The 8,892-nt window shown below is 50.2% G+C and overlaps 1 protein-coding gene across 2 annotated transcripts in view; it reads left to right on the forward strand.

The window, feature by feature from the left end:
• ABCA5 (ATP binding cassette subfamily A member 5) overlaps positions 1-8,145 on the forward strand; it is a 35,832-nt gene extending 27,687 nt beyond the window's left edge. For both annotated transcript variants that reach the window (XM_048323499.1, XM_048323498.1), the window contains exons 35-40: positions 58-152; positions 929-1,048; positions 1,233-1,382; positions 2,295-2,374; positions 2,582-2,637; positions 3,440-8,145. In XM_048323499.1, the coding sequence (XP_048179456.1) occupies positions 58-152; positions 929-1,048; positions 1,233-1,382; positions 2,295-2,374; positions 2,582-2,637; positions 3,440-3,547 (609 nt within the window). In that variant the 3' untranslated portion in view covers positions 3,548-8,145. The remainder of the gene's footprint in view (positions 1-57; positions 153-928; positions 1,049-1,232; positions 1,383-2,294; positions 2,375-2,581; positions 2,638-3,439) is intronic.
• The last annotated feature ends 747 nt before the right edge of the window (positions 8,146-8,892 follow it).

Consider the following 8,892-nt stretch of genomic DNA (forward strand, 5'->3'; position numbering starts at 1 on the left):
CTCTGGGGGTCACCAGCACCCTCCCTGTCCTCACCCTGCCCCTCTGCCTTCCCCCAGCTCTGCTTTGCCCTCAGCATGCTGGGCAACCCGCGCGTCACGCTGCTGGACGAGCCCTCCACCGGGATGGATCCCAAAGCCAAGCAGCACATGTGGTGAGTGCTGGCCACAGGCTCCAGGGAGTCAGCCTGGTCTGGGGTGTGTGTTATCCCTGCCCACACCAGGGAGAGCCACACACAGGGAATAACGGAGTGGGCTGAGTTGGAAGGGACCTAAAGATCATCCAGTTCCACCCCCTGCCACGGGCAGGGGCACCTTCCACTAAAGCAGAATAATTTCTGCTTAATATCCCACTTAACCCTTCCCTCTGGCAGTGGGAAGCCATTCCCTGTGTCCTGTCCCTCCATCCCTTGTCCAACGTCCCTCTCCAGCTCTCCTGGAGCCCCTTTAGGCCCTGGAAGGGGCTCGAAAGTCTCCCCAGAGCTTGTCTTTTGATTGAACAACCCCAGCTCTCAGCCTGGCTCCAGAGCAGAGGGGCTCCAGCTCTTGGAGCATCTCTGTGGCCTCCTCTGGACTCACTCCAGCAGCTCCTCCTGTGTTGGGAGCCGCAGAGCTGGACACAGGACTGCAGGTGGGGTCTCACAAGAAGGGGAGAATCAGCCCAACCTTCATGCCAGGTGCAGTGCAGCTGTGTCCTGTCCCAGAACAGCTTGGGATTTAAAAGCTTGAAAGTTGAAAGAAATCCTTAAAACAACATAAGGGATACAGATTCGAGCCGTCTTTGGGAAATTCAGGTGTTAATTGTTGCTGTGGGAGTAGCAGTAATCCATAAATAGAGGGTCCATCACAGTCCTCCTTCCCTATGAAGCCAGGATTTACTGTTCCTTGCCAAATGTTTTTATTCAGGGATGGTTTTGGTTGTGTTTTGTAGGAGGGCAATCCGAGCAGCCTTTAAAAACAAGGAGAGAGCAGCCATCCTGACCACGCACTACATGGAGGAGGCAGATGCTGTCTGTGACCGTGTGGCCATCCTGGTGTCAGGGCAGCTCAGGTACCACCAGAGCCCTCCTGGGGCAGGGGGACAGGCAGCTGCCACCTGGGATATATTTGTCTGAAAATACAGATGAATTTTGTACCTAAATTTGGAGTGAAATTAATCCTTAACAGCAAAAAGGGTCTGTTTGAGGTGAGGGTGTTGTTGAGTACAACCTGTGTTTTCTGTCTGTAATTCGTAGGTGTATAGGTACTGTCCAGCACCTGAAGAGCAAGTTTGGCAGAGGGTACTTCTTGGAAATGAAATTGAGGGAAACAGCAGATGTGCAGCAGGTGGAGTATCTGCAGAGCCAGATTTTGCACATCTTCCCCAACGCCAACCGCCAGGAAAGGTGAGGTTTGTCAGATACCCAGAAAATACTGATGTTAATTAAACCCTCTAATTTCACAGCAGCTCCTTGGCACAGGGGAGGGCATGTGAATATTTACACACAGCTTAAAAAAAATGAAGAATGAAAAAGAGGAAGGGATCTGGAAGGCGGCAGAGCCCGGGCTGCCAGGGCAGGGCCGGGAGCCCGTGCAGATGTTCAGCGTGGAGGAAGCAAAACTGGATTTCTGCATAGCTGTTGCCTGACAGCTTCCTCCTGGGGCAGGGCCCCTGGGAAAGGGCTGAAATCCAAGTCTCTGACTCACTGCCCTTACCTGGAAATGCCTGAGGTCTCTGGGGGTCTCAGTTTGAGGGTGGGCTGGCTGCTGTTCTACCAACAGCTCTGAGTTTCTGCTGTATGCACCCGAGGGTTTGGCTCGGTGACTGGAGAGACTCCACAAAGGGCACAGCAGGCGTCCCATGAGGAGTGTGATCCTTCCTCAGGCATGGGATGTGCAGGGTTGGAGGGGAGTTCCCTCTCCAGCAGCAGATGTGGGGGGCAGAGCAGCTCCCCGTGCTGCAGTCAGGGTTGCAGGAACAGCTGCGTGATGCAAACTTCCAGGACCTGCTGTGACCTCCCAGTTCAGCTGAAAGGTAAAACGTCAGGACTCTGGGAGTTCCAGGCAGCAAATCTGCCATGAGCAAGCAGAATATAAATGATTGAATCTGAGTGGAAGAGCATGAACTTACAACAGTCTCAGGGAGGTCTCAGCTGATGCACCTGGAGCTGCATCATTCCCCTTCTGTGTGATCATGACAGTCAAAATGCCTGGAGTAACCTTCGGAAAATAAGTTAAAATACATTCCACTGGGTATTAGTATTTTCACTTTGAGTGATTTTGCTTGAAGCTAAATTTGTTTTGCCTCTTTGTTCCAGCTTTGCTTCTATCTTGGCATATAAAATCCCTAAAGAAGATGTACAGTCGCTTTCGCATTCTTTTTCCAAGCTGGAAGAAGGTAATGAAGGAAGCACTTGCCATACATCACACACACAAATCCTTTTGTCTCCCATAACTGACTCTTCTGCCATGTGGTGTCACTTGTCCATTTCTGTTCCAAACTTATTTATTTTTCTTTTATTGTTGTTGTCCCCAACTCTGTTTCTTGTGAAATCAAGAGTGAGTAAAGTGTCCCTAACTCTGCTCTTACCAATTCCTTCACCAGTAAAACACGCCTTCAACATCGAGGACTACAGCTTTTCTCAAGCAACACTGGAACAGGTGTGTTAAATTCTATTTTGTGGATGTAAACCCTGCCAGGTGAAGGTGTCAGAAGGCAGGGTTAGATGGGACACTGGGAAGGAATTCCTCCCTGTGAGGGTGGGGAGGGGCTGGGATGGAATTTCCAGAGAAGCTGTGGCTGCCCCTGGATCCCTGGAAGTGCCCAAGGCCAGGTTGGATGGGGCTTGGAGCACCTGGGATAGTGGAAGGTGACCCTGCCCATGGGGGGATGGGATTTATGGTCCCTTCCATCCCAAAGCATTCCATGATGATGAGCCCTATGCAGGCAGCTCATCCCCCAAGCTCTGCTCTCAGGCCACGGGGGCCGCTTTGCTGTTGCCTGTTGGGGCATTTTTGGGAAGCTAAATTCCCTTTTTTCGAAGTGAATCACATCTGCCAGCTCTCCAGCTCCTCTTTATTCCTGTTTTCCCCTCTAAAAATAAGATGCCAACTGCAGTGACTGGAAGAAAGCAAATGTGTGGTTTTAGTGGAAAAGCTGCTCTGATTTATTCCAAGAACAGGCATTTGCTGTTCGTGGCTGGAAGGAGGGTGAGGCTGAGACTTGTTATTGCTTATTGTGGATTAATTACTGCTGACAATTAATGTCTTCAGTGCTGAACTTCCTTTTTATTGTGCTCTTGAAGAAAAGAGGTGGGAGGGCAGGAATAAGGAGAAAAACCTCAAAATACTGAAAATTTGCTACTCAGGGATGAAGCAATACATGAATACTCGTGAGGTTTTTAGCATGAGTTGTATTTGTGACCAAGGAAGCTCCTACAAGGATCTTTTCCATGTGTTCCAGGTGTTTGTGGAGCTTGCTAAGGAGCAGGAGGAGGAGGACAGCAGCTTGGGCACCCTGAACAGCAGCCTGTGGTGGGACAGGACACAGGAGGACCGAGTCATTTTCTGAGCTCCTCATGCTCGTGTTGGTGCCAGCGCCGATCCTCTCTCTGCTCCTCGAAGCCGGCGTGGGCAAGGACAGCTGGGTTTGGAAGCTCTGAGCATGTCCCACCATCCTGGCCTTGGGAATAACGCCGCAGGAGCGGTGAGCATCCCACTGCTCCTCTGACTGACCCAAATCCCTCCTCCCCTCGCTGTTACTGGTTTGTGTTGGGCAGGAGGGCACTGCCATGGCAGCCAGGTGTCTCCTGGTGTTGGTGGCTGGGGCAGGAGCTCCCACCTGCCTTCCCTTGGCTCTGCTGGGCCAGAGGCTGGGCTGTCCTTCAGGAGGATCCTGTGTCTGAGCGAAGCCAGTCGCTGCTGGAGCATCCTGCCCCGTGGGGTGGTTTGCAGGGTCTGGCCATGCCCTTGGGTGGGCACTGCTGCCTGTCCTGCACACCCATGCCTGTGAGATCCTGCTCCTCCACCAGCTGGTCCATCCCTGCTTCTGCTTTGAAGATGCACCTGCTTAGAAGAGAGGGGGGAAAACCACTGCAGTCACTGTCCCACTGCAAGGAGGGTCCTGAATTGCACCACGAGCTCGGCTTGGCGTCCCACCAGCGTGAAAATGTTCATTTACAGACACAGCTTGGCACTTGTTGGCACTCCCAGCCCCCTCCCCTGCAGGGTGGCAGCTGTGTGCTGCCATGTGGGTGCCACTGGGGTTTGTCATGCATGCTGGGGGCACAGAGGCTGGACAGAGTGGATGTGCTCCTTCCCCTGCTTGGTTAAAAGTACAAAGACACAACTGTCTGTCAGGGTTTGATGCTGGCTGAGCACCAGGCGCCCATGAAAAAACCATCTATTTATTTTCCTCTGCTATAGCTAAGCAGAGGAGGGAAAATTAAAACTTCATTTTCATGAGTTAAGGATTATTGAAACAACAAAAACACTTTAAGTGTTTTAAGGCAAAACAGGTTCAAAACTTAAAACAGTATAAAGACGATTTATTAACAAAATTAAAAGTAAAAAGGGTAATGAGAACCAAAGTGAACTTTCAGGACATCTTTCTTTCCCAGTCTCTCCCTCTTTCCACCGACTACGCAAAGAAACAGAACATGGGGTTTTGGTCAGTATTTCACTTCTTAAAAGTCTTTCTTCAGTATGCTTAAGGAAAAGAGTTTCTTCTGCTGTGCCGTGGGATCCTTCCCACAGGAGATAGCTCTCTGCAAACTTTTCCAGCATGGTTTTAACTTTCACAAGCAACAGTCCCACCTGAACCTGCTGCAATGTGAGTCCCTCCCACGGGCCAAGCAGTCTTCCCACAACTGCCCAGCGTGGGTCATTTTAGTTCATGGGGTTTAGTCTTTTAAGGATGAGCTGTTGTAGTTTGGAAGCAAAGGCTCTCCATCTCTAAAAGCAAGGGTCATCTCTCTCTGAGTTCCTCACTAGGTTACAGCTTTTCAGCACCCACACACTCCAGCGTGAGTACTCTTCTTCACGGGCTGTGCATGGATCTCTGCACCCCACCATGCACCTCACGAATTACAGGGAAACAGTTTGTTGTATGATAGTCCTCACCACGGCTCGCAGGAGAATCTCAGCTCCGGTGCTTGGGGCACCTCCTCCCTCTCCTTCTTCTCACTGACCTCAGTGCCACCATGTTGGTTTTCCTCATGTGTCCTCGCTTTTCCTCTGACTTGGAAGAAAATTGGTGTCTTCAAGTTGCACTTGAGAGGTTGATCTTGTCCAGGCTCCGCATCGGGGAATTGCTCACCATGTCTCTCACTGCTGCCCACTTGATCCCTGCCGGCACCGCACAGCCGGCCCTGGCCGCGTGGTCCTCGCCAGCACCACACAGGCGGCTCCGGCCTCGGGAGGGCTCCGGCTGTGCAGTCCCGGCCTATGGAGGGTCCTGGCCTCAGGACGGCCTCGGCCGCGCAGCCTCATCCTCGGGAAGGTGCCGGTCTCAGGAGGGCTCCGGCTGTGCGGTCTCATCCTCGGGAGGGTGCCGGTCTCAGGAGGGCTCCGGCTGTGCGGTCTCATCCTCGGGAGGGTGCCGGTCTCAGGAGGGCTCCGGCTGTGCGGTCTCATCCTCGGGAGGGTCCCAGCCTTGGGAGGGCTCTGGCCTCGGGAGGGCCTCGGCCACGCGGCCCCCGCCAGGGTGGGCCCCAGCAGCTGCCTCGCCACCCCTCGGGAGAAGAAAGAGAGCTTCCCGCTCTCCTATTCCCTTCTTAAATATGTCATCACAGAGGTGTTATCACCTTGTCTAATTGGGCTGCTAACCTGCCCATGGTCAGAGCCTTCAGCGACTGGCTCTGTGCCGGCCACAGAAGTTTCGAGCACTAAAGCTAGGCTGTGTGAAACCAACACACTGTCCTTACGGGGTTTGCAGAGATGTGGTTCTGCCTTGTCTCCATTAAAAACAGTCTGATTCTTCCCCTGGCTGTAACAACTGTGTCCTGCCAGCTGCTCTCACACACAGTGCTTTGGAGATGCTTTCCTTTTCCTTGCCAGTGCATTCATGAGCACCAGTGTTTCCCAGTCCCTCGTTGTTGTGGTTGCAGTCAGTCACACAGGGACGTTTGCTTGGGCGTGGCCTGGCCGTTTGTCACCCCCCTTTGTCAAACCCCAAATGAAATTCGAAGCCACATTCATAAGAAAGGTGCCTTTGGTTTGCATAGAAGCACTAAGAAGAGTAGAATATGTGGTCCTTTAGCCTGAGAAATGACAGATGTATGTTGAAAATACATTATTTTTTTGGTTTTTTCTACACAAAGGTATCATCACTTTTTTTAGTTTTATAAGGTGAAATTAAAGATTGCTCCCAGTTCATTTTGCTCTGCAATGAACAGGTACAGAGATGTGTTTATACTGAGACGTTGGCTTCATAAGTCATATCACTTATGTATCTTCATTTTAAAGTTAGAAAATACCTTTGTTTTTCTTGAGAAAACTCAAAAAAATGGGTAATGTTGGAGTTGTGTGTCCCAGCTGTTTGTAATTGTCAGGCAATAATGTGTGTGGTATGTCTGATAATGTTTTATCAGTGTGTTCAGCCAAAATCTGTTAAAATCTGTTAATTCACTATTTTCCTTTAGGGAGATGTGAACTCTTTATGTACAATTTTACTTCCTCTTTTGTACCCATAGGCAGCATATAAATGCACAGCTTTGGGTTCGGAGTTAAAATGTGAGCCCAAGCCCTGCAGAAAGCCCTGGACATCCTGTTTGCTTCCCCAGGGAACCACAGCCCTGGAAATGAAGGATTAAAGGATGGGATTAAAGCACCAGTCTCCAAACTGCAGCTCCAGTGCTGCCTGACAGGGCTGGAACTTCCCTGTCAGCATAAGAAAAACATCCCAAATTCAAGTGTTTGGTTTCTTTAGCCCCAGCCCTGCTGCTGGCTGGGAGCTCTGAGCTTTTTCCTTTACTTGAAGCAATTTGGGACCCAGAATTCTGCCTGTTGGCACTTTCCCGTGCAGGTGTGTACAGGTTCAGTGCATTTTTCCCAAATCCCTCATTTCTTTGGTCTCTTTTTGCCAATGGTGTTTCAGCCAAGTGTCACTTGCCCGTCAATCCAGCACGCTCTTGTCACATGGATTTAGGGAATTACAATGTGACCTGTGAGCAGCCTTGGTGTCTGCCTTGAATTTATTCTTTACCTTGGAGTTAATAGTCTGTAAAATAGTTCTGTGCTGTCTGGGTGATACCACCCTGTTCCAGATCTTTCCATATTTCCTCACATTTCAGATGTGAAAAGTTTGGATTAGAAGCTCGGTTTGGTGCTATTGTTTATCTTGGAGGAGCCCAGTGGATGGTGGCACTGGTTTTTGTGCAGCTTGTTAAATTTGGCTCGTTAAATTAATTCCGTGTTTGGGTGGGATCTTTTTGGCCTGGTGACATCGTGTGTCAACTGGAGTAAAGTTCCACCCCAAAACATCACTGTCCTCATAGTGTATTGTATCAGAAGTGTTTCAAAGTGTCATTAGATGTCTCTAATTGCCAGAATAGGAAAAAAAAACGGGCAAAATTAAACCAGGGAATGCCCTGGGAACAGGAAAGCTTTATTCCTGGGATTTGAAGCCCATTTGTTCTGCTGTTATCAGTGACACACCAAATCCCATCTGTCCAACACACACCCAGCCTGTGCTCCCAGAGATAAACTGGATTTGGGGGGATTTGGAGTAAATCCACCCAGTTTGGGTCACCATTCCCAGGTGAGATGGTTGGAACTGCCTTGCAGGATTGTTGTGAGTATCTGATGTACCCAAAGCTTGGAAAACGCATTCACTTTGTGGTGTTGTTACAAGGTTGTATTTTTCTATGGAGACTTTAACGTGTCTGGTTTCATTTACATTCCCAAGAAAAGTCCTTGTTTAAGAGTCTCTCTGTATAGCAAGTGAGCTTTATTGCACAGCCGACATCCAGAGCCCTGGCAGCAGAAGCAGAAGGTGTCAGGCCTGAAGGTGACACATTCGTGACGCTCCTCCTGCTCTTGGACCTTGTGCAGTTTATTTTACACACATTTTGCCTTTCTTTCACCACTTGGCTGTACTTGTAAAGGTGAGGATTTTCCTTTCCCAGCAGGAAGTACTTCCAAAATAAAGATAGATTGGGTTGTTAAACACTTCGGTTTCTGTGGCGTGGGTGTTTTGCTGTGCTGGAAACGGGGATGTTTTTCAAAATTCTGGGTTGATTTTGGGGTGCACCAGAGTTTCAGGTGGTTGTGCTCAGGCAGAGCATGGGGGGCCCTGGCTCTTGGCATGGCCAGGGCTCTCAGGCTGCAGTATTTACGTATTTTTAACTGGATTTGGGGGAATTTTGCAGTGTTGCAGCACTGGAGATTCGACCTCCCGCGGTTGTGTTGCATTTTGCAGCCGGATTCATTCAGCCCAACTCAGGGCTAGCAGTGACCCCACGGCAGTTGCATGCTCCTGGCATGGCACATTGTCCATCTGCAGGGATGAATCACCTCCAGCCACTGAAAAATTAACCCCAGTGAAAAAAACAATTCATTTTTGTGCTTGGAGCTGTCCCCAAGGTGAACTTGCTGGGTGGATGCTGGCTCTGGGGTGAGGGGCAGTGAGATGGGGGAGGTTTGAATGAAGGTGGGACATGAAACGTGCTCTGCAGGGATGGAGGCCGCTGTCTGCTCCTGGGATGTCCTGTGGGACTGCCAGGTCCCTGGACAGACCGTGCTGAGGAAGAGGAGGAGGTGGTCACCTCCAGCCTTGTGGGTCGGTGAAGGGTGTAGCAAAATAAAAGGGATTTGTGCTCCCTGAGCCCCTCAGTGGAGAGGAAAATAACCCCAGATAAGTTTAATCTGAGCTTGGGGACAGTTCCCAGCATTTCATACTCGTTGGTTTCTGATGGT

Source organism: Corvus hawaiiensis, chromosome 19 (assembly GCF_020740725.1).
Source record: "Corvus hawaiiensis isolate bCorHaw1 chromosome 19, bCorHaw1.pri.cur, whole genome shotgun sequence".
Lineage (NCBI taxonomy): Eukaryota > Metazoa > Chordata > Aves > Passeriformes > Corvidae > Corvus > Corvus hawaiiensis.